This window comes from Streptopelia decaocto (assembly GCF_964273445.1).
Source record: "Streptopelia decaocto genome assembly, chromosome: 2".
Lineage (NCBI taxonomy): Eukaryota > Metazoa > Chordata > Aves > Columbiformes > Columbidae > Streptopelia > Streptopelia decaocto.
In genome coordinates this window covers 86,824,766-86,848,548 of record NC_138655.1, presented here as the reverse complement: position 1 = coordinate 86,848,548, position 23,783 = coordinate 86,824,766, and the positions used below count along the sequence as shown (strand labels likewise).

At 39.0% G+C, this 23,783-nt stretch overlaps 1 protein-coding gene across 1 annotated transcript in view; it reads left to right on the top strand.

The window, feature by feature from the left end:
• PIGN (phosphatidylinositol glycan anchor biosynthesis class N) overlaps positions 1-23,783 on the top strand; it is a 105,844-nt gene that overhangs the window by 26,433 nt on the left and 55,628 nt on the right. The window contains exons 5-12 of the mRNA XM_082045731.1: positions 973-1,079; positions 7,724-7,848; positions 8,854-8,984; positions 10,710-10,826; positions 15,435-15,475; positions 16,888-16,947; positions 18,008-18,100; positions 20,018-20,073. Coding sequence (XP_081901857.1) covers positions 973-1,079; positions 7,724-7,848; positions 8,854-8,984; positions 10,710-10,826; positions 15,435-15,475; positions 16,888-16,947; positions 18,008-18,100; positions 20,018-20,073 — 730 coding nt within the window. The remainder of the gene's footprint in view (positions 1-972; positions 1,080-7,723; positions 7,849-8,853; positions 8,985-10,709; positions 10,827-15,434; positions 15,476-16,887; positions 16,948-18,007; positions 18,101-20,017; positions 20,074-23,783) is intronic.

Sequence of the window (23,783 nt, the reverse complement as noted above, 5' to 3'; positions counted from 1 at the left end):
CCGTGAATCGGTTATATTCTCTCTGGCCATCAACTGATTGAAGAACATTTTCCCCTTTGGGAGTTTATGTAGTCATGGTAGGAAGAGCATCCCTGAGCTGTAACAGCTCACCTGTTGACTGAATTATTTCATTAACCACCCCCCCACATCTAATTTCAGCTCTTTCCAGGACTTCAGAAAGTCTACTTTCTTCTAGGTCTTACTCTTTTTTCCCCACCTGTCTCTGCTTTGCTCTTTTGACAGCGAGTACAGAATTAAATTGCCTTGTCCAGATGCTGTGTTTTCGCATCAGTGGCTCTCATGTTGTACTTTATACCTGAACATAGTCCAGTAGTTCTCCCTTTTATATTTGAATCCATGTTTTAAAGATGCAGACTTTGAATATTGTCTCTCTGAATTTGTCCACAAGGCTTTCAATACTGTGTTATCTCCTAGAACTGATGTGCAGTGAGTAAGTTACATCCCTCCTGTTGCCTTCCTAATATGTGATATATGATGATCTCCTGTGTAAAAGGCCTCACTGATAGGCCTACATACATTGATTCAGTTTATGATTCAGTTTAACAGCCAAAAGCTGTTATTTTCTTAAACAAAAACCCCCTGAAAACATGTGTATTCAAGCAAGTTTCTTAATGTATAGCTTCCTCTGTTAGAAATTTCTCGATGAAATTCCGTGTTTCAAAGCTAAATTCTGTTTAATTTGCTTTAACTGGGATTTGAGCATACTGGATAGCATTGCTCTTCATTTCTCTCATGTGCTGATAAGCTAGTGAGTTAAAACAGTATCCAGGCTTCAGAAGAAAATAAATGATGGGAAAGTTTAAAATAAGGAAGAAACTTCTCTGGCTTCTCTTGAGATTGTCATTCTTGATAGGTTTCTACTCCTATACATTAATGTTAATGTATTTTTTACTATAAGAAAAGGAAGAAAACATTTCTCTGTCTCCTATTCCATCTGTATTGTTTTTGCAGGTGCTACTGGAGATCACGTTTATACATTTTGTTACACAGCAGAAAGTGAAGACTTTGGAGCACAAGATGCAGCCAAGCTTGATACGTGGGTTTTTGATCATGTTAAGGTGAGCAGAGAATCCTTTCGTGCTACCTGTGTATAAAGAGTACAGCTGGATGTTAACTTTATCGTAGAACAGAAAGTCAGAAATTTTTGAGAGACTCATCACTTGGGGTCATAAATAAAAATAGCTTGAATTGATGATCATGACTAGTGTAGTGGAAACTTAAAGGAAGTGTTTGTCCTTTAATGCTAATAAAAAACTACCACTAATAACAGTAAGCTTTAAAAACGTACTTGGGTTTTCTTTGTCTTAAACTTGCATATAATCTGTCTTAGAGCACTACAAAATGTGATTAGTTAAGGATTTTATAACAAGTATCATGACATGGCAGAAATGGTAAGTCTTCATTATGATAAAGGAACGGGCAATACTATTGATGTAATTTTTGTCAGGCTCCTGCCCACTCTAATTACACAGTGTGGTTGTTCTGATGCATGTAGCTGGCTCCTGATTGTCTACTGTGGCTCATGCTATGCTGTAGCTGCCAGAGAAGCCATGGTTAGTTGGGAGGTGGGGGCAGCTTAGGCCCTGGAGCAGAATAACTTGTTCACATGGTGCTCTGCTCAGCTTACTTGAGTCATTGCTGCTTCATCACTGCTGTCTTCTCTAATGCTGTCACTGTAACTGTTAATAGTCCAAGACACATAGTTTCTGATTATTCATTAATTCCTGTATTCATGTTATTCCATGCTGCCTCACTTGTCCTGGAATAAGAAGTGCTGATAGTGGTTATTAGTGTATAAATATCTGTATCAGTGGAGCAATTAGGTGAGTTACTTTCATAACAACGTTAATGGAGTTTAAGACTTAGTAAACTTCTTCCACAAGATCTCTGGGCTGTGTGCATTAACATAAGCTAGCCAGCAAAAATCAAATCGAACCAAAAATAAAACCAAATAAATCAATAAACCAAATCAATATCTGTATTAGGAAGCCAAGGGTGGGTCTGGTTTAAACAGTAATGTAAGATGGAAAAGTTCAATATAGTTTGATGATTTTTCAAAGGAAGTGATTTTCTGAGTTTGCAGTTGAAAAGGTATCTTTTCTAACTGCCATCCTCTCCCTGAATGTGCACTTGTGCCAGGTTGTGTGTTGTAATGCATATGAATAATACAAATCAAATTAAGGCTGTCAATTACACTTGAATAGCTGTTCTCTTAAAGTTGTATACCCTGCTGTTATTTCGAGCTGCGCAGGTATGTGAGGGTGGTACTACCTTTCTTTTGCTTCAAAATACTTAATGGCATTTATTCTTGCAAACTCTAATAATACCTTTAATAGATATGCCATTACCTATGACTTCTTTCTTGGAACCAGCACCATTTCATACTGTGAATGGATAAGACTTGATTGACTGGTGTAAAACACTCATTCCATTAATCACCTCTTCCATTACACATCAGTGATTGCTTCAGAAGCGTGAAACTTGAGGCTGACTGAAACTGAGGTCACTCTGCTATTATAACTCAAACAACTCTCAGCTGTGCTGGTGAGATTACACATGAGTAATAATGGCAGTTTGTTGAAAAACTAAATTCTGCTTTGCCTACTGTTTTTTTTTTTTTTTTTTTTCATTTTGTTTTGTTTTCTCCTCCCTTGAGTTTTATCTCAATGACATATCATTTAAATCTATCTTGAGCTAAGCGGTCCCTGGATTTCTGACTCTCTAGGAAGGAAAAGACACTAAGGGATACTCCCTGTCCACTGTGTAGTCAGCAGTTCCCAAGCATCACGAGGGCCACTTGTGGCTTCCTCTGCCCCAAAAAAGATGGGGATAACATGGAGAATGGCTAACTAATGTTTGGGCTACTAGTGCTGGCACCCTGAAATTGCTTGCTCTCTTAAGAAGTGCTAGCTAAGAATAACTCAGTAGGTCACGAGATGTGAAACTCTGACTAATTTTTATTTCTATGTATCAGAAACAGATTGTTTAAATAATGAGTGGAGGAAAAAATGTATGATACTTGATAGTTCCTTTCGTGTCTGCTCGTGGTACATGGAGGTCATAAGTTAAAGCCCTTTCTTGGGACAGAGAAAATTGAGTATAGACTGGGTGGAGTTTTTATCTGCAACTGGGTTAAAACTCAGTAATTTTTATGTGTGGTAGTAGCTTGGGAGTGGCTCAGAGATCCAGATGCATATGGAGCTGTTTGACTGGAGTTTTTTTCTGATTTGGGAAGTTATTTTTAGAAGCCTTCAAAATAATTAAGGGACTGACTGTAATTCAGTGCGATATAGCCCAATGATTCTCAGTTAAACAGTCTTTACCTAGATCATAGTTTGAGTTTGTGCTAAAGAAAAATTAGGGAGCAATATACTGGGAGTATAGGTTAATGAGAATGAAAAATGGTCTTTTTAATGCATTTCTGTTTTTTTTTTTTTAAAGTATTTTGAGAAAAACTTTTATAAGATTGAACTCTTTCTTAGGATAGAATGATTAAAATTCCAGGAACTGAAACAGTCTTGGAGAAGAGTCCAAATAATGGTCTAACCACAGGGTAGGATATGCTCAAGGCATTCAGTCGATATCTTCTGACTTAAATGGACACAAAGGTGCAGATGGTAAACATTTATTTATTTTCTTTTTCTCTTTTTTTTTTTTTTTTTTTTTTTTTCCTTCTCACAGTACTTCTTTCTTGTTTGGCCCCTCTCACTGTTTATTGCAGGGTGACAATAAACCATGGCAGGTGCTGTCTGTTAGCCCTCTCATCCTTGCCCTCAGCTCTCCCCATCAAGGAAGAGGCAATACGAGGAAAAGAGAGAGGGACTTGCAAGTTGGAAAAAGTTAAAAATGCTTTAATAATGCTACTAATAAAATAGAGAAAATAATATGAAATATAGAAAACCGATATTGAATTTCCCAGCATAGTGCAGCATTGCCCGGTGGAGCTGGCTGCTCCAGCAGCTGCAGGGCAGGCACCCAGAAGTCCTGGGCTGGACTCTACAGTAAACCGGAACTGGATTCACTGATGCAGAGTCTGGAACCAGGCCTCAGATCGCAGGCACGACGGGCAGGGTCCTCTTCAGATGCCAGCCATGGTTGAAGAGAGAGAGACCATCATGATATCCCACTTTATAGGATGTATGACATGTATGGGATGGAATACTTAGTTGGTAAGTTTTGGTCACCTGTTTTGTCCGCCCTGCCTTGCAAATATGCCCCTCTCACTTATGGGACACGCACTTTTATCAGCAACCTTGCATTCCATTGCTTCTGTCTGCGAAGACATGAAGCCAACTTCTGAAAAGTGCAGTTACTTAAGGAGAACTTCGCTGAAAGAAAAACTCACTAAAGGAGAAACTGGTCTATTTTTTTTTTATTTAACAAAACCAGGACAGCCCCTTTCTGCTGAAAGGCAGCCAGGCCAAGCCTTCAGACTGTCCCTTCTGTGCAGGGTGGGGGCTGGAGTCCAGAACTGAAGGATGTTAAACTCTGCAGACAGTGCCATGACCTGATGTTAATTTCTGCCAGTGGATTTAAATACAAATAGCTCTGCTCTAACCAGCAGGACAATGGCTGAATGATTTGTTTTAAATATGTGTAGGAGTCTTGTGCCTGAGCATGCTCAACTTATGTAAACCAGGCATATATATACATATATGTTTATTGTGCCTTTGTACATTTATTTTACATCTGAAAACTGGCATAACTTTTTAAACTCTCACATGAGCACAAATGAGCATGCACAGCTTTAATCAACCAATTTAATTAGGTTCTCCTGGATTTACATATAAAGGAGCTTTGTGAAAGGAGAAACTTTGTTAGGTCTTTTTCTCCCTGTACGTTCATGCACTCAGCCACAGTTTATCAGCTGCATTAAAGGATCATGCTTCCATGGACAGATCTGTTTGGAGCAACAGGCAGTCCCCAGCAACTTATGTTAAACATCTGCGGAATCTCTATTTTGTTCAGGCATCAGTAAATCATGTATTTTTCTAGACCTTCTAGGTAGTTTTTCTTCTTTGCTTTTTCCCTTCCAAGGAGAGAGATGATTCTAAAAGATTTCACATAGTTGTAACCAGACTTCTCTTGCAATATTGTAATTAGTACTACATTATAATTAACTTTACAGTTTACTGTGTATGTTTTAATGGGAAACTTGTTGCTGATCTTAGTAGATTGTGTATCAGTTGTAGCCAGCGCATTATTTGTTGTTAGTTCCCAGAAAATCGTGGAAAAGCTGCCAGAATTATAGAAAAAGAAGACTGGAAGAAAGCTGTGGTGGTTATTGAGTCCAACTCTGCATGAAGGAGGTCCAGTTATAGCAGGTTGCTCAAAACTTGACTGGGCAAGGCCTGAGCATCTTCAAGGGCAGAAATTCGACAACCTCTTGAGCACCTGTTCCAATATCTGACTACAGTTGTGGTTTAAAAAATAATTTTTAAAAGTATCTGTATCTTACTGGAATTCCCCACATTTCAGATGGTGAGATTCCCCTTGTTACTGTCACCAAGGCCCTCTGAGCAGCCTGGCTCAATCTTTTCTTCAGTCTCGCAGTAGATGGTTGTAGAAAGCAAAAAGATCTCTGCAGAGATTCCTTTTCTTGATACTAGAGAAACTTGAGTTCTCTCAGTCTCTTTATGTTGTTTACTTCCACCCCCAAAACTTCTTGGTGATGCTCAGCTTAAATATACAAGGGGGGGTAATATTACTGAATAGAGCTAATAAAAGGGAAACAAAAGAAATAGAGAAAAAGACACAGTTAACATATAATGGTGGCTTGGAAACTAGTGTTTAGTGGCTGGAGGTCTCAAGTGTTTTGAATACTCAGCACAAAGAAGAGACTTAAAAGGATAGTGCTGGACAAATGCTTCAGCAACCACCAGAGCAAGAAGTGGGTTTTGCCCCTACTGTTTGGTGTCTTGCTCACCAGCTCACCACGTCTATCAGCTGAAGACCACTCCTTATGGGGAACTTTGCATTTGCTTTTTTCATTATGCTCTTAAAAAAAAAAAAAATGTTTATTGGGATAAATCTTGCTGTTTTCTCTGGGAAATGATGCCACGTCTTGGGCTACGCTTGCCTTCCTTTTGTCATCTCTTTCTTAGTGAGAGGTTGAGCAAACTTTTCTGGCTGCTGCTGCTCTGGGTGAAAAGATGGGTGGTGCTGTGGGATTGGGGGTGGTTTGGTACATCATGGGGACTCATCTGGTGGGAGAGGAGAAACTCAGGCCTTGCCTTCCTCAGAAAAGTTTCTTTCGCTTAATCAGTCTGTGATAGAAAAATACCTGTTGTGTAATATTGACCTGCTCTTTTGGGAGTTTCCTGTTTGACTGGCTTGATATGTTATTTCATTTTATTTAATTCAGAATAAGAAAACAGGACTATACTGTATCTTGCAAATTACTGCTGTGCTTTGGAAGGCTTCTTCAGTCTGCAGTCAAATATGTGCAGGTGGATGGACCCCTGTGGGAAACAGAAACCTCCATAAAAATAATTATATTGCTATTGAGTGTGATCAGATTTTGGTTTCATGTCTTTATTTAAAATATCTTTGGACTTTAGTCATGATTTTGTTTGGATGAGAGCTGAAGCTGAGAGCATGCAAATATTAGTCCATGCAGCTTGTGTATATTCAGAGGGAAGAAGGTGGAATTGCATACTGCTCTGGTTTCCTGACACAGTGCACTATAGTGCTCTTGCTGCCAGTTTGTTTTTCCTCTTGGTACAGGCACTTTTGTTTACGCAAGGTGCAGCTTTAGTTTTTAGGAGCTTTACCACGGCCAGAGGTGTGAGGTGGGCTGCTGTGTCCTTTGGTGGCAGAAATGGTTCACTGTCTCTACCAGCATTTTCCTTGGGCTCTTTTGTGAACCTTGAAGACACTTTCCTTTATATTAGTGTGCTGAAAGGTTCTCTAGATGCTCTTTGAAGTAAAACCTTACCCAACTTTGTTTCCTTGGGCAGTGCTGTTACTAAGGGGATCATGCTGGAATAGCTGTCTGCCTGCATTTTGCACTGCTACAGTGTGGCTGGTCTAACACAGAATAGCCATGTCAAGACTCATTCAATCTGAGGGGAAAACCTCCCACGGCATCTGCCTTAGGGATGCTTAAGTGGGACATGTGCGAGGCAGATGTATGTTCTGTAGTTCATGTATTTCCTAAGCATGTCTTGTTTTGTTCTCGTTTAATTTGGTTTCTGCAAACCAGTTATAACTTGGCATCTCAGTCCTGCACAGCCTGTTTCCAAAGCAACAGTATTTGAAACCTTTGTTTCCAGCTTGAAATTGATATATCAATGGAAACGTAAAGCCGTAAGTGGTGCACATGAATGGTCTATCGTGATTGCACAGGAGACAAGGAATGATATGCAGTTATCTGGTATTTCTGCCTAAAGAAACTCAAACAAACAAACGGAAAAGCAAACCAACCAATGAAAAACAGCAACAACAACAAAAAACCCACAACAAACAAACAAATCCCCTCAATTTGAGCAGTATTGCCTGTCTTAGATAAGCTGAAACTTTGGACTGACTATATTGATGGTAGTTATCCTCCTATAAGAAAACTGGAAAGTAACAAATTTTTATCTTTCATAACTCTGCTAGTATTTTGATGTGAACACAGCTGTGCTTTAGTTTTAATAGGCTGCCTGTCATGTTGTTCCATTTTACTCAGATTAATATCTTAATGGCTTATTCCATACAGAGCTTCTTTAATTCTTCTAGAAGCAATCAAACATTGTTCTCTGCACTGAATGAAGACAAAGTGGTTCTGTTCCTGCATTTGCTGGGCATAGATACAAATGGACATGCTCATCGGCCATACTCAAGGTAATTAAGATATTAAGCATATCTTTCTTACTAGTTTTAAATGCATAAAGTAACTTTTTAAACAACGCTATTTATCAAGCCTAAAACAAGACTTGGAGTATTGAGGGTTTCTACAATAGGTCATATATGTCACCATGATTACTTATGTTCTGAATTTTCTGGATTTGTTTGTTTGTTTGTCACTCTGTAGAAGTGACAGATTTTTGCTATATACAGTGTCCCTGTTTATATTCCTCTACTCAGTCAAGTATGGTTTTTAGCAGGTTTTCTTCATTATAGTCAACATGTATTCTAGGGCTATGTATTGAATGTAGGATAATATCTTTCACTTGATCCTTACATACTTTCAGAATCCTTGCTCTGATTTCCCACATCATTCCAAAATTCATACTTTCTGTGTGTCTCATCCTCTTTCTGTCATGATTTTTTGAAGACAGAGTTTTAAAACTGACTTTAGTAAAACAAAGAAGTAGAAAATTAGTTGGCTGAAATTTAATCATGGTCACTTTTTCTAAAAATATAAAAAAATTCAGTTTAGCCTCCGTTCCACAAAAATCTGGGGTCTGTGCTGATCTGTGAATCATTTCAAAGCAGTCCTTGCATGGCGAGATCTTTCTTTGCTATTTCGTTAGTGGCTTAAAGTAATTTTTAAACTTACAATTTAAGGTGTTTGAGTTTTCTAGATTCCCTTAGTTTTGGCATTCTCCTTAACTTGCGTGATAGCTGAGGGTGATGACATCATAGTCTTCAATCAAGGATATTTCAGATTTGAAATATAAGTAAATATTCATTTGAGACTGTAGTTTCAGGAACCTACAAACTGCGCTCATATAAGACTTGGAGGAAGAGAGATTCTAAGTCTAGGATGCCTTTTGTTAGCTTGAGGTACTGTAGAGGGTAAAACTGTCTATGACCAAAGGACTGGGCCTTATGACTGTGGATAACTTACTTTATACTGAGTGTGAGAGCCACCTTGAATCTAATAACATTTCTTATTTTTTCTAGGGAATACAAGGAGAATATTAAAGTAGTTGATGAGGGTGTAAAAGAGATTGCTTCAATGATTGAAAATTTCTATGGAAATGATGGAAAAACGGCATTTATCTTAACTTCTGACCATGGAATGACAGATTGGGGTGAGTCTCTTAAAATGCTGAATCAGCTGAGTTTATGGGCAAATATCTGGAGTTCAGTCCTACTAGAAGCTTTTAGAGCCCCTGCTTTGATTTGATATCCTCAGTGTTGCTCATGTATGAAACCTATGTGAATTAGGAAATAGTTAATTGGCTGCAGGGGTCTTCATCAGCCCTGTGACAGGCAAGTTGCATATTTGGACAGAAATGAAAAAAGTTATAGGGTAAAGCTTAACTCCCTTAGTGTCTGGTAGTGGGGAGAAAATGACCTGAACACCACTTCTTTCAAAGCCTTCCTGCGGAAAACTAGCACAAGCAGGTAGAGCTTGTGTTATTTGGCTGCCAGCTGCAAAGCTGGACTTGTTGCAGCACATGTGGGACAGAAATAGTTATCACTTTGCTCTGAGGCACCTGGGAAAGGTGTCAAGCCTGTCTGGAAGCTGGTGAAAAACTTTTTGGGGGGTCTTTTTGCTTATTTTGGCCTTTTAGGCACATCGGAAAGGGTGAGACTGCTTTGTGATCTTTCTAGAGGGGGCTGGCACTGAAGTGTAGGTGGAGCAGCTGAGAATATGGCAAGGAGAGGCTGACAGCCAGCGAGGCTAGTACCCACAGAGGGCACTTGTGAAGAACATGACCTTGAGGCAGTTTTGGTGTAACTAGATTTAACAGTGATACTTTTGAACAAAGGCTGCTTCAGGCATAGTCTTGGCAAAATTCAGCATCATCTTTTGCATACGAAATCCTCAATGCTATTCTCAATTTTATACCCATTCTGATTTGATTGTGATTTGCTTTAAAGCTGTCCTTAAAACAATATATTATTTTTCGTCCCTTGTAATTATTGAAATATATACACACATATGCAGAGGGAAGAGTGTGTGTCTATGCAAATACAAGGAAAATGTATAGTCCTCTAGACCATGCAGCAACTGGCACATAGAGTTTGTATAACAATGTCATTCCCTTTGGGACTGGATTATCTCACTGCTTTGGTACCTCACTTACTGAGTTCAATGACCAGCATTTCTTTCAAGCTTTGTGTGACTTCTGCTTTGGTGCAGCTGCTGGTGAGACGTCATAGTTTTAAAGCTTCCCCTTTTTGGCAGCTGATACGTTCATCTGGAGGGAATTCATTTCCCTGGGGAAGGAGGTCATGTTTTATCAGTTTTTAAGGAGTGTGCTACTAGGCTTTAAAACCTTAAAAATGAACTTGTATCACTGCAGAAAGGATCACAGTGGCAATGCATATTGTCTCCTGGTTTTGAAATGGAAGTTTAATCTTTGTTTGGGGACCAGAGATCAGTTCTGTATGACTTCTTAGGCACGTGTGTAATTTTACTCAAATCAACCATCCCTGGTTTCCATGGGGTGCTCAGGATAGGCACATACACGTGTTTTGAGCAGGTAACTCCTCTACACCTTGAGGCTTTCAAATACTTTGGGTTTAGTTTCTGCATGTTAACAGTTTGGGTTTTTTAATATACAAAGTTATATCTTTATAGGCTCAAATTAAGTGGTGCCAATTTCCCAACTTGCAACTTGAATTTAGCCTTTATTATGAGTGGCATAAAAATAAACAATGAAGCTAGAATAGGTTGTCTGTAACAGCATTTTAATATGTATACTGTAACAAGAACTTAAAACGTGTGCATATAAATATGTTTTGTTTGTTTTTATACAACGTGTCTTAAAGTTTACACTTTTTTTTGTTTGTTTGATGTATCTTAGGATCTCATGGAGCTGGTCATCCCTCAGAAACTTTAACACCACTGATCGTTTGGGGTGCTGGGGTGAATTATCCACAGAAAGTCACATCCCAGTTCTTTGAAGACAATTTTTTGAGAGGTAAGTAAAATATAAAACTCAAGTGCAAGATTTTGGTGGGAATGGATGTGTTAAACCATTACACCTGTTGATCTTCACTGACTTCTGTTCTATTACAGTAAATACGGCTTGCTTTGTGTGGTGTGGAAAGAAAAGGTGACAGGGCATGTCTATGGAGGATATTGCAAAATTGGGTAGATAATATCAGAGTCATTTTTCTAATAACGGAATTAAAGACTTTCTCTCTTTGGGTATGGGAGGCTATTCACACTCCTAAAACTTAATTCCAGAGAAGACTTAACCTCTGGGAGTCTTCCTAAGTATTAAAAGGTATTGGTGCAGAAATGTGATAAATTGACATGTCCTAAAACTCTTTTTGTAGTTTCACAGTGCAACCCTGGGGACCTCCCAGGGACTGTCGTGTCTCCCTTGCATCCTTGTGACTGTTGTGAAAATGAAGACAGTCCTTCTCAATGAAAAACTGGGACTCTGTTGTTTTCCCCTTTGTAACTTAAGAAGAGTGAAGTTTTAAAAAAAAAAAAAATTAATATTTCAAATATATAATGTAATAAATACTGGCTTACTGAAATATCAGTGGATTTTTGGAACCACGTGTGAGTAAACTGTGCAAGTTCTTCTTCTTTCATGTGCCCCATTCTTGTAGTCTGCTCTGTTTTTTTAAGATGTTTTGAATCTCTCAGGTTGTTACTTGTGATCAATGAGGTAATGACTTTCTATTTTATTGGATTGTTTGTCAAACTACGTTAAGAAGAGAAAACAGGCAGAAATTACTTCAGCCCTGAGGTTTTAACCCCACTCTGCTTTTGTGAAGTCTGTTTGGTAGCAGATTAAACAAACAGGGCTTCTCAGATACAGACCGTGCTAATGTTTCCCTCTTTGTGATTAATTGCTGCTATAAATCTATGATGTCTCTGATAAAATTGCAAATGAGTTGTAGAATAAAAAATAGAAACGGGAGTAAAACCAACTGCTTTTAGTGTGTGTGCTGGCTGAGCTGTTAGACTTCTAAGGACACTTGATGTCTCTAAGGGTTGATCTGTAATAGCTGATTTTAACAGCTGTCAGTTTCCTTGATTCTCAGCAGCTTTAGTACAAACCTCAGCATTTGACTTCAAGTAAAGATGGAAATGGTGTAAAAGCATTTAAAAAAAGATGAGTATTCAGATGACTTCCAGGTACACCATAGGGAAAGCTTTTTGGCTGTTAGGAAATGTGTATTTTCTTAAAGGGGGGAATATGTCTGCACCTTGCTGTGCCTGCTTCGTATTTTCCTTCTGATGGTTAAAAAAAACAAAAACCAGCAACGAAATGAAAAACCAAACACTCTAAAGCAAACCTCAGAAACTCTTCCCTTTGTTCTGGACTTGCTCTGCAGCTTTCTAGCTGTCAGTCGTATTGTTGGTCTGTTTAGACACCATCTTTACAGGTTCTTAATTGCCAGCGATAATCTCTATTGGAGCTTTGTTTTTCTCTGAGTATCTTGGGAGTTTTAATCTCTGTTTGAGTAATAAGTATCTTCTTGAAAAGTGACTGTTCTCTCTATGGTAGTACATGATAGCTTCTAGTAGCAAATGTAGCTTAGAAGTAAAGAAAAAATTGTTGTTGAAATGGAACTTGGCACTTTTGCAGGTCAGTACAGTTCAGCTACTCAGTTAAGTTGCAATCCCAGATGTTTTCACAAAATTAACATATGAAAGAAAAGATGCTTAAAAGACATCTCTTGAAAAGTTCTTTGAATTTGCCTTTCATGCTCCGTACAAATGCAGCTGAGACTACCTGCAGGAGAGGAGAGCATTTTCAATACTGTTGTGTCAGTGATGTATGTGAGCGTCCAGTTTCTCTTTGTGATTGCATGCGCCAGTTTTCAAGGTCTTGTGTCTATTGACAATCCTTCCTACTTTCTCTGAGTTAAGAGTTCATGGAAACGCAGAATATTTCTAATGCTCACAAACTTCTGATGCTCTTTTCAGTGCAGGCGGGCTGTAGGCAGCTCAGTGAATTGTCTCTTATCATTCCCATTGAGGGTCGATACCTCCAAAACCTGTGCCAACTGGCAGGACTTAGTGTGCTCAATTTGTTATGGAAAGACTGATGTGTTCCTTGGATGGCCAGAAGGCCCAGTGTCTGCTCTGGGCTGACAGCCTTTTCCTCCTCAGTCCCTTCACCTGTACTCTGCTTTCCCTCAGACCTGGCCATGCAGTCGTCTTGGGAAGATTTGTGATGGCAGCCCTGCATCCTGTGGGCAATGTGCAATGTCACCTGCTTGGTGGTGGGCTTGACCCTTCTTCAGGAGGAAAGAGAACAGAAAACTGCTCTCCAGCTCATCAGTGCAGGCCCTGCCAGGTAGCCTTGGGGCACAAGTCCAGAGGAGCATCTAAGTGAAGGCACAGCCTTCTACAGCAGAAGGATGAGATGTGGTTGTTTTCTTCTATACACATCCCTGTTTTGAAGGGGGCTCAGCCTGCTTTGCCATGGCTGAGGGAGCTCCGTGTACCCCTTCTCTGCTTTTGCTTCTGTGGGGTTTTATGTGAGATTTTCTTTGGTTCATGTAGCTGCACCCTCAGCCTCTTGTTGAACTGGTGCTTTCCTGCTGTTTCCCTGGACTGCTTGCATCTCACTGCCCAGCAGACTGCAGTAAGAGCAGGGCAGGATAGAGAAAAAACAAAAACAACTTATCAAGTGGGTGGGAAGCTGTGCTGAGCACTATACAGGAAACCTAGACAGTGAGCTGGAGTTGTAAACCAGCATGGGCAGCCCATAGACCTGAGGAATATCTCAACAAGGGAAGCGGGGATGTAAAAGCTTCTTACAAAGCTGGATGTTTCTTTAGCAGAGTTACAGTTTCTTCTCATCTTAAGCATAGTGTGTGCATGTAGACTGTTTAACAACATTTTTTCATTGGAAAATATTATTTGAAGGAAACCAAACAGTACATTTATATAACAAAAATAGAGGTGAGAGTCTATATCTCTAGAAATGTAAACCTGTTTCCTTTTCTGGGAAGCAAGCTTGTTCTTTTTGGTGTGAGTTTAACACAATTCGTGATTAGTGCTGATAATACTGCCCATGTGTTTCCATGGGAACTCACTGTAACTGTATGTCTCACTGCTGTTAAGGTGCATGGCTGCTCTTCAGGGTGCTCTTGGGACCAAATGTAATAACAGTGGATCTGTACTCAGACCCTTGAAGCTAGTGGTGGTATGAGCTAATGGCTGAAAAGAAGTTTGGTACATGCAATACTGTGAATGTGGGTGTTCTTGGGCCATCTTCAGCTGAGACAGGTTTATGTCTGGCATAAATGGAGTGTATTGAGAGATGGAAAAAGGGTGTTATGGTCTAGGATTTGAATGTTTGTTTGGAGAAAATAAATGAGGTTTACCAGTATTTTTCAGGAAGCCTGTTTTTGGTGCATTTAAGCTTCTACTTCTCATAATGCCAAAGGATACTTTTGGGCAACATGGCTACACTATCAATGGTCTGAGGTGCTAGGCGGGCTCCTGCTTCCATCTCAGCTGTTTCTGAGGTGTCATTTTGGGAAGTGGTATTAGCAAGACGATGACCAGCCTGTTTAGCTTTCTGTGTGTACTGAGGAAAGTGCTTGTGCCTCTGTCGCTAACATCACTTTGGTTCCCAAGTTAAGAGGAGGTGCCCCATACATCTTGACTGCTGTACTTGAGATCTGCTCTAGGTAGGTCACTGATAGTATATTGTGTACTGTATTGACAAGTCTGTTTCAGCCTTTATCAGGTTTTTGTGTGTATCTGATTTTTTTTTTAAACCTTGAATTTGGAAAAAAAGTGTCTTCTTTTTTCCTACTCATATTATTGCTGTGGGTAGCAGGGCAGCAAATGTCAACATTAGAAAAAGAAGGCATGAAAAAACAACATCACCCCCTCCCCCAAAAAAAACCAACACTGGTTCGACTCCTTTTTTAAATAACTCTCCACCTCTAAAGAAAACAGGCAATTTCCTCTTTATTTCCTTAAAGGCTAATGGAGAGCTGAAAAATACTGCTTTGAACCAGCTTTTTGTATGATGCACCACAGCTTTAGGGGCTTGTACATTCAGCTTTGTCTCTGCCTTCATTGTACTTGTTCCGATTGCTAAATTGTTGAACTTCTCCCTTGAGCTCGCCCTTGGCCAGTATTGCTTGTGGCAGACATGATGTACATTTGTACCACTCTGTACCAGTATATTGGGGACCTTGGGTTAACCTTTTTTTAAAAACTATTGAAGAGATTTAACAGCCCTTTTTCTAAACTCGAGCTTGAATCTTTTATTTGGCCCAGGAGGTAATACGTCACTTTTGGTACTGTGTTGAAAAAATAAACACCTTGGACTTCCTTCAACTGATCTGGGTCACAGTTGCAGGCAGCTTTTTTTGTGATGGATAAAAGAAAATGTGAACTGAAATGAATGCATTTTGTTGTTTCTGCCTGTTGAGTTCCATCTGTAACCCCTCTTGAGCTAGCCTCCTGAAGCCAAATTATAATTTTCTTTAGTAACAGCACTTTACGGAAAATGGCAACAAGATATTAAATGTCAACTGAATTATCCCTTTTGAATCTGTGTAGATTATCTGTTCATTTGTTCTGTTATTTCTTGCAGAATGGAAACTGGAGAACTTGAAGAGACTGGATGTCAATCAGGTATCAAATGTACCTAATTTAGTAGTGCATAAATTTTCACCTTAAGTTAGCCATGTGTAGATTCAGTTTAATTTTTTCAGAGCTATCTATTTCATTGTCTGTATTTTGTTACTTTTTCCAGAAGTTGCTGTCATTACCGAATCAAAGCCAATTCTTGCTATACTGTTAAACTCTGTTTGTTTTCAACAGTCTGTGATGATGGCCGAACCACTTAGCAGTTTAGACAATTTATACTGTAAAGAAAGGAAAAAAAGTTGGATGACTTAATCCTTGATACTAGATCAGCTGAGCTTTTTAAAATCATTATGTTAAGACATGTAAATTGTGTGCACCTGAAGCTTTTTTACTTAACTTCCTATAATCCTGTGAAACCCAGTATGTGACTGGCAGACCCTAAACCTGCTCAAATAAGGCTAATAAACTCATGCTAGAAAGCTGAAGTTTGGAATGTTCTGGATAAACTTATTTCAGCAAAGCCCTGGTGTAAAATTAGAGATGAATTTTCCTCTCGAGGTTGGCAGGAGTTATGGGGATGTTATTCTGAGACTGTATAGAAGAGTCTCGAGTGTTGCTTTGTTCTGGGTAATGGAGTCCCCAAAGACAGAGGTTTTGTCCTGTAGTATATATGGAACTATGGGTAAAATAGCAAACTAGACTTCTGATTACTGTTACACTACGTGTATCTTTTCCTCTCCAAATAATAGATTGGAGTCTGCTTCTGCACAGTAGATCTGAGGTTGGAGCAGTGCCTGTGTTTCAGTGTAGATTCTTCAAATTTATGCTGGAGAAACAAAGAATTTTGGTGCATAGTTTTATATTAAAGGAAAATATAAACCTGGTGAGAGGCGGTGTTAATCATCAGAAGTAGAATGTAATGGTAACTTATTTTGTGAAGTGCCTTGGTATACTTAGAAGAACCTTCTTGAAAGCTGACTGGGCACAAATAAATGTGCAGAATCCCTCTCTGAAGGGGAGAAGGTGAGTAATGCGCACCCTGGAAACACGGGATAAGGAGTACTGTGAAGAGCAGTATATTCAGTGTACAGCTTAAAACTGTAAATATGAAATCAGTTCTTTCTGTGGTATAGTCATAAAAAGTAGTGTGCCTCTCTGAGTGCAGTGGAAGGGACACTGAATTCCTGTAAATAGATACTGTGAGGGCTTCTGTTTGCTTTTTAAACTGAATATATTTTTGAAGCTTTATCATAAATGAAGCTCACATTTTCAATCTAATCATGCTATGATGGCTACAGGAAACAAATAAAAAAATATTATAAACAAGAGTTGTGTGTCATAACTTCACAGTATCATACCATTTACTTCTGCAAATGCAGGTACATTAAAATTAAGCTGAATTTATTAGCTCTAGAAGCTGGTATTATATTAAAATAGGAATGTTTCTGTTTGCACAGGCTGATATAGCACCACTGATGGCTTCCCTTATTGGTGTGCCTTTCCCCTTGAATTCTGTGGTAAGAAGTACAAATATTTTTCCATATTATAAAAATCTATGCGCCATAGAGGAAGACGTGTTTGGGACAAGACTTGAGGCATGTGAGGGGAAAGATTATAGATTTGGAGAAGTGTTATAGGGTGTTGAGATTGCTTGTAGTTTTAGATTTATGTGTGTGTAGCTTCACTTTAGAGAATAAACTCAACCTATTTATATATTGTATAGTGCTTTCAATTGGAAAGGCAGCTGATACTTTTGTAATCTGCAACTTTATACTCTTGAGCTACATGAAAGTTTTTTGTTACTTTGTTTTTAGGGATGGTAAAAAAGCAATATGGTTTGAATAACACTCGATTTTGATCGTGAAAGCTGAGCCTGTAAACAAGCTGTTCCCTGCAATTTAATGTTTAATTATTTCTTGTTTAAGCTAGTGTACTTTCTTCAGATGGTATCTTGCACCTCTAATTTAGTGAACACTGAGTGCCCTCACTGTGAGATGGCTTTGTCTTTGAATTTCTTTCATTTATTATTATGTAGTCCGAAGGTTGCCTCATAAATATCTAATTGACAATTAGCATTATGTTAGTGTGCTTTCACGCTGCTTGCTTCACATTTAAAACACCTATTTACGGCACATTTTTAGAAATATTTCTTCTAGAGACTCTGCCCTGAATTCTGTGCCCCTGTCCTGTGCTCGGTGCTGGTCACGCGAGGAAAGCTGCCGGCACAGAGCGGCAGGGAACTGCTCTGATCCCATCACAAGTGTGGGTGGGTCAGGCCCAGGTATCTCAAAAATGGCTTCTGATTAGAGGTTGAGTTTCTATTACTGTATAGTATATGGTTCAATAACAACCTCTGTTATTTACCTTTTTTGCATGCCTGTAGTAGCTGGGATATTATAAACAGTCCCTGTGATGCTAAGAAATTACGTGAGAAGAGTATTTTCCAAGGAGTTAGGGTAGTTATTTCAGCAGTAATTTGAAGTATTCTTACTGCTCATTTGGCCTGCGATTCAGTTAGAGAAATTCCTGTTTCATCATTTAAATTTCTTTATGTATATATGTATTTTTCTTCCCCAGGGAACTCTGCCTCTGGAATATCTGAACAATAGTGCTCATTTCAAAGCAGAGAGCATGTTTACCAATGCTGTTCAGATTCTTGAGCAATTTAAGGTAACTAAGCAGATAGTAAAGAAAAATATTTCTTTGAATAATAGTTGTTGCTATGTGTAAAATAATTATACTAGGACATACGCTGTATATAGCATGCTGTAATTCAAAGGACTCAAATTGAATGTGCATACTGGGGGATGTCAATTGACTAGCTGTGAGCCATATCTGAAGCAGTCTGAAAGACTTTATAATCAACTTTTTTGTAAAGAGAATGAGTAACTTTTTTTCTTGTTTCTTAACATAAACGCTGATGTTTATCAATGTTAATGTAAACCTATGTGTAGTATGTAGGTAGAATCTGAGTTCTGATACCTGAAAAGGGAAATACTGCCTTTGCAACAGGGGCTGGGAAACAAGGCTCTAAGTCAGCATCAGTACACAAACAGATCAAAAAGGTAACACGCACCTGTCCATTAAAGAAATTAAATTAGTGACCTAATTAACTTTTAGCTAATGCTGTTGTTGTATCTGTTGTTTTGCTCTGCATCTGTTTATCTCTGGTTTTCTGTCTTGATTCATCTAGCATCAGATATGATTGTATTATGAGAACACATATGTGGTCCTAAACAAAAAAAGGTTATGCCTCACTAGATGCTTTCCAACTGTGGAATATGAAAGTCTCAAATCCAAAAATCTTGTGTTTGGTAAAACATATAAATTATCTGAGAGAGAACCATCTTTTCCACAGATAGGAACCTGAGATAGAGAACTGTTGCCATGTCAGGAAATCTCTGTGGTGATGGTGGAACCAGGAACTAGCCTGAGAGTACCTTCAAGAGACTGGCACCATCAGCACCTTCTGTCCCTTCAGTGCCAGGTTCCAAAATGTAGTTTGTGTGGAGGCCAGGTTGGCAGTGTCAGCAGCAGAGCCACTTCCATATCTATGGTGGAAAGCTGGCGTGTAGCAGGGGAAGTGTCTGGTGTGCTGACTGTGAAGGTGAAGCATGCTGGTATAACCTCCACAGCTTGAAGACCTCTGCTCTAAGAATTAAGATTGTGACTCAAGTCTTTTTCAGTTAAATTGATATCTTGGGGGTAATTAAAAAAAAAAAAAAAAAAAAAAGAAAAGCTCTGGTCCTTCTTTTCTTTAAGCTTATTTTTAGTCTGTCATTTTGTAGTGTGAAATTATTTTTTTGTTGTCTGGCTTCTTTCTAATGTCGTTTTGAAAGGATCATGTGTGAATTTCTCTTGCGTTTCTTTGCTGAAGCGGAAGCAGTGCACTGGCTTAGACATGCTGAGTGAGTTTTTACTTTTCCTGTGATGGACTCACCTGACCACACTTTGTGTTCCCCGGAGAGGATGTTGCCTTGGATGGATAGGATGAGACGTGTGGGTTGCTACTTCAAGCTGTCAAGTTTTGGGAGCAGTGCGCTTAGAAAGTTCCCGTCTGCGCCTTACACCAACAGTCAGGCTTGAGTCACGCTGCGGCAGGAAGCCTTAAAGATGTTTTGAAAGGCCTTGGGTGGCTCTGATAGCATCAAAACCTTCTATTTTTATCCATGTGCAGGTTAATTGACTGAACAGCCTTTCTTTGGCAGTGTTACTGCAGCATACTAGTGCCCGTCTGGCATAAGCTATACCAATTTCATTGGGAGAGGTTGCCACTGAAGTCTGGTAGCACTTCTAGCTGTATCTTACCTTTATCCTGCAAACTGTAGAAGTCCTTCTGTGAAAATTGCTGGCTGTGGAGTGGTTTATTTTACTTACTTTAGAGCAGGTCTGGGTTTCCAGGAACAGTTACACATATGGGAATATAACACCCAGTTTCCTGGACAATATATTGACAGTGTGATTTCATTCCTTTTCCAAAGTCTTAGAACTCTTCTGTGATTTTTAGTTTAATCCTGATACAATTTTTAGTTTTGTTGCAACTTGCATGTAATGATTCAATGCTTTTTTTTTTTTTTTTTAATGCAGGTTAAGATGCGTCAGAAAAAGGAAACAACACTGTCATTTCTGTTCACACCATTCAAGTAAGTGTCTGTAAAAACCGAGTATATATTTTACCTGATTGTCTTATCACTTTGGTATTTCATTGAGATGCAACAAAAGAAATTTGGTCTCTCCAGGTTTCTTTTTAAATGATAGTGTTTATCTGATTGTGAAACTTTGTGCTAGAACTCTATGCAATTGACTTCTATTTAAAAATTCTGGTCAGAAGTAGATTTTTTTTTTATATATATATTCCTTATATTTAGTTTTTTTGTTAAGGGTTATGTGCCTCAGCTTTTTGACAATATAGCTATATGTAGACTGCATGGTAATTTTCACTGACTTTTTGCTGTGCTGTTTTAGCATTCCTTGTGAGATGTAAATCCCTATAGGATCAGGAAATACAATTTATTCCTGTTTATATCTGTATAAAAGTTGAACTAAGAATTGTTTCTTCTAATGAAAAGCAAGCAAAACACCTTGCATCCAAAAAAAGCAGCTCAAAATCTTTAGAATTTGTGCTGCCTATTGTTAGTACTTCCAGGGCTGTGAAGGAGTCTCTGTAGTGATTTGTGTGTCTGCAGGCTCTGTGTATGGAGCAGTTACTGACCCACTTACCCTTCAGTCTTATCCAATTAAAGCTGCTTTTTCCTTTTTCTTTGCCCCCGAAAGGTTTTTGAAAGCTTTGCTCTGAGTGCACGCGATACTGTTCAGTTTGGCTTTCAGTTTGAGGAGTGCTCCAAAAACGTTTTGCCACCGAGAGCAGCTGTTTTCCTTTGGGCAATAAAACTGATGTTAATTAAGATCTTTAAATCATAGCAACAGTAAAAAGTACTTGAATCTCTTCCTGTGAAGTACATTTAATTGCTAAAAAAGATTGCTGTCTTTCTGAACAGAGATTTACTGTGTTATTTTATTCTGCTAGCATCTTCAAAGGGAAAGGTTCCAGACAGTCTCTGAGATTCAAGTCATTCTTGGGCACATAATGAATGTTTTGGATCAAATTCTGATTAAGAATGACAGGTGCATTATCAAAGAATTTACTGATCTATCTGAAACAAAAATGCCAGATGAAAAGGATGGTCAGTCATCTTTGATTCTGCAGGGAAGACTATTAGTTTGATTTCACAGCTCTTGTTTAAATTTTACCTTTCCTCGAGAAATGACTGATTCTGTAAAATAGGATGGGTTTTCTTAATGCTAAATTTATCTTTAAAGAAGCTAACTGTTATTGATTGCCTTGTGGACTGGTGTCTTTCTTTTTTCATGACATGTTGGATTGTTTTAAGTAGAAATGCCTGAGACGTTTATCACTTAGAAAATATGACTCGAACTTGGTATGAACATGCTTGTTACTTTGGTATGGCCCATTACAAAAATAAATATTGTTATCCTCAGGTATTCCTAACCTTTCTGAATCAGGATTGGGGTTAATGGGCCCTTCCAGGAAAGGTTTTTTGTATGAAACCAAAGTAATTCCCTGGATGTGTGCATTACCCCACAAAAGGTGCCTATGCTTACTGTTGTATGGGTAAAGACTTCCTTTGTTTCCTCAAGATGATATATTTTTATCTTCATTCTAGGGAAACAGACTCATACCCCAGATGGTCAGACATTAATACAAACACTTATCCACATTGTGCTGTGAGGGGGGAGTTTGGCCAGATTCTAATTAGTCTTCAGAACTCTCCTTGACTTTCAAAACTTGGCCCCTGTCTGGGAAGCTACCAAGGGACCTTTGTCCAAGCAGTTACCAGTAGTTGAGATGAAGTGGTTGAACACCAACTTATTTTTAAGCAGACATGTAACTTCCTAGTGCTCCAGCTTGCAGGAATTGAAGGAAAACCTGAGGTAGATTTAGACATGACCTGGCTACCAATCTATCCCCTCCTTCACGCAGAGGTGACTGTGTGTGAGTAGTGGACATGAGCCTGAGCTTCAGCTGCAGATCATCATCTGGTGTATCACTATAAGACAACCTTGGTCAGTTCTTCAAACAAATTTTGCTTGATGCAGAGTGAGATACCGAGGGAAAGGCATGTACCCCCTTCTGCTGACTTTACTGTGACTACTTTTGGTGGTGGATAAAAGGGTATAGAAGGGTACGAGTTACTCTACCTTTTTCAGGAGGAGTTGAAAAGGCAAAGTTTGGGATAGCTTACTCGTCTATATGGAGCAAGAGATCTCTTGGTATACTGTGCTACATTTCAGATTAATTGGTAATGGTGTGGAGATTGCAGTTCTGCACACCTATATGTTATTTGGACTTGTTGGCTCAGGTTTAATTGCAGTTTTGCCCATTAATTTGTGTTGATCTATGGTTGGCCTTCTCTGCTGCTGCAGGTGAGTGCTGTTTTGTGCTGTGTTTCTGCTAGGCATTACTGTCCTCTCATTCAGGCACTAATAGCTTCTTCCACCACTCTTCATTGATTTGAGTTGTTGTTTTAACCCTTCTGGTGCCTGAAACATGTAACTTAAAGCTCAGAATGATGGAAATTTCAATAGTGTCTACTTGACCAGGTTTGAGGCAGGTCAGAGTGTAGGTAGCTCTATCTATTAGTAAGAATGTGACTGGCTGCCAGTAATGCCATTTTCATTTTGCCAAGGTGCCTTCATCAAGGGGAAAAAAATCTGTGTAGAAGCATATCTTGATGCTCCCTGTGAAAGTGTATGGAATAGTTTTCAGAAAGAGCTCAGCTGCCAGTGTCTGCTGATTCTGCAAGGCAAGGTGCACAGCCTGGGCCCAGGGGAGTGAACGTGCAAGAGCAGAAGAGCATCCCTTGCTTGTATGCAAGTTACTTGCAAAGCTTATATTAAATAATTGTTTAGAATACTTATTTGCCATTCCAGTTGGATACCTGGAGGGATTTACTGTCTGAAATGAGGTTCCTTCCCACTGCCTACCTTTTTTTCCAGCTGTGAAAAACTTTTCAAAAATTACTTGCTTAGCAAAACTAGAGGCTTTCTTTCTACGATTCTGAGACACAGAAACAATTCTTTGACTTTTATGTGTAAGAAAGGCAGATGCCAAGACACCAGATGCTTTGAATGAAGAGGGAGGGAGGACAAATCTGAAGATCGCTGACAGAGGAAAACTGATGTCCAGGTTGGTGAGCTATCTTATTAGCTTTCTGGCCATTTGATGTACCTCAAGGCAAGTGCAGAGCTGGCATAGTTTGAAGAGAAGTGTGCCAAGGGGCCAGATGCTACTGTTGCAGAAGCATTCCCAAAGCTGGCATCTCTGGGCTTTGAAAGTAATCCTGCAAGGAGTAGGATGAGGACAGTGTAGTGAGGTGAGTAGATGGGACATCAGTTGTTGTACTGAAATTCTCTTAACCAATTAATGCAATTTGATTATCCCAACAGGTAGGAGAGATCTAAGATATTGAATTACACAAATGCACAGGAGTGCTTTTTGAGTATGCCTGGTTTATACAGTGCTTTCAGGGAAGGCTGTGCTTCCAGCTGTTCAGTCTCTGGTGCCTCACAGTAAGGCAGCACCAGCAGTGTTTTAAGAACCACCATATTCAAAAAAAAGAGAGAGAGAAGCAGCTGAATTATAATCAGTACTTGCTTTTTACTAGCTGTGTTTTTTTGTTGAATGTCTTGAAGTTTTAACAATAGGAGGTTTGGTTTTTGGTTTGTTTTTTTTTTTTTTTTTTTTTTAAAAGGGAACAGCTTAAGTATCTTATTTAAAGTCAAGTTTGTGTCTTATATATGCGAAGTCCCATACCATCTTGATGCTGCATTT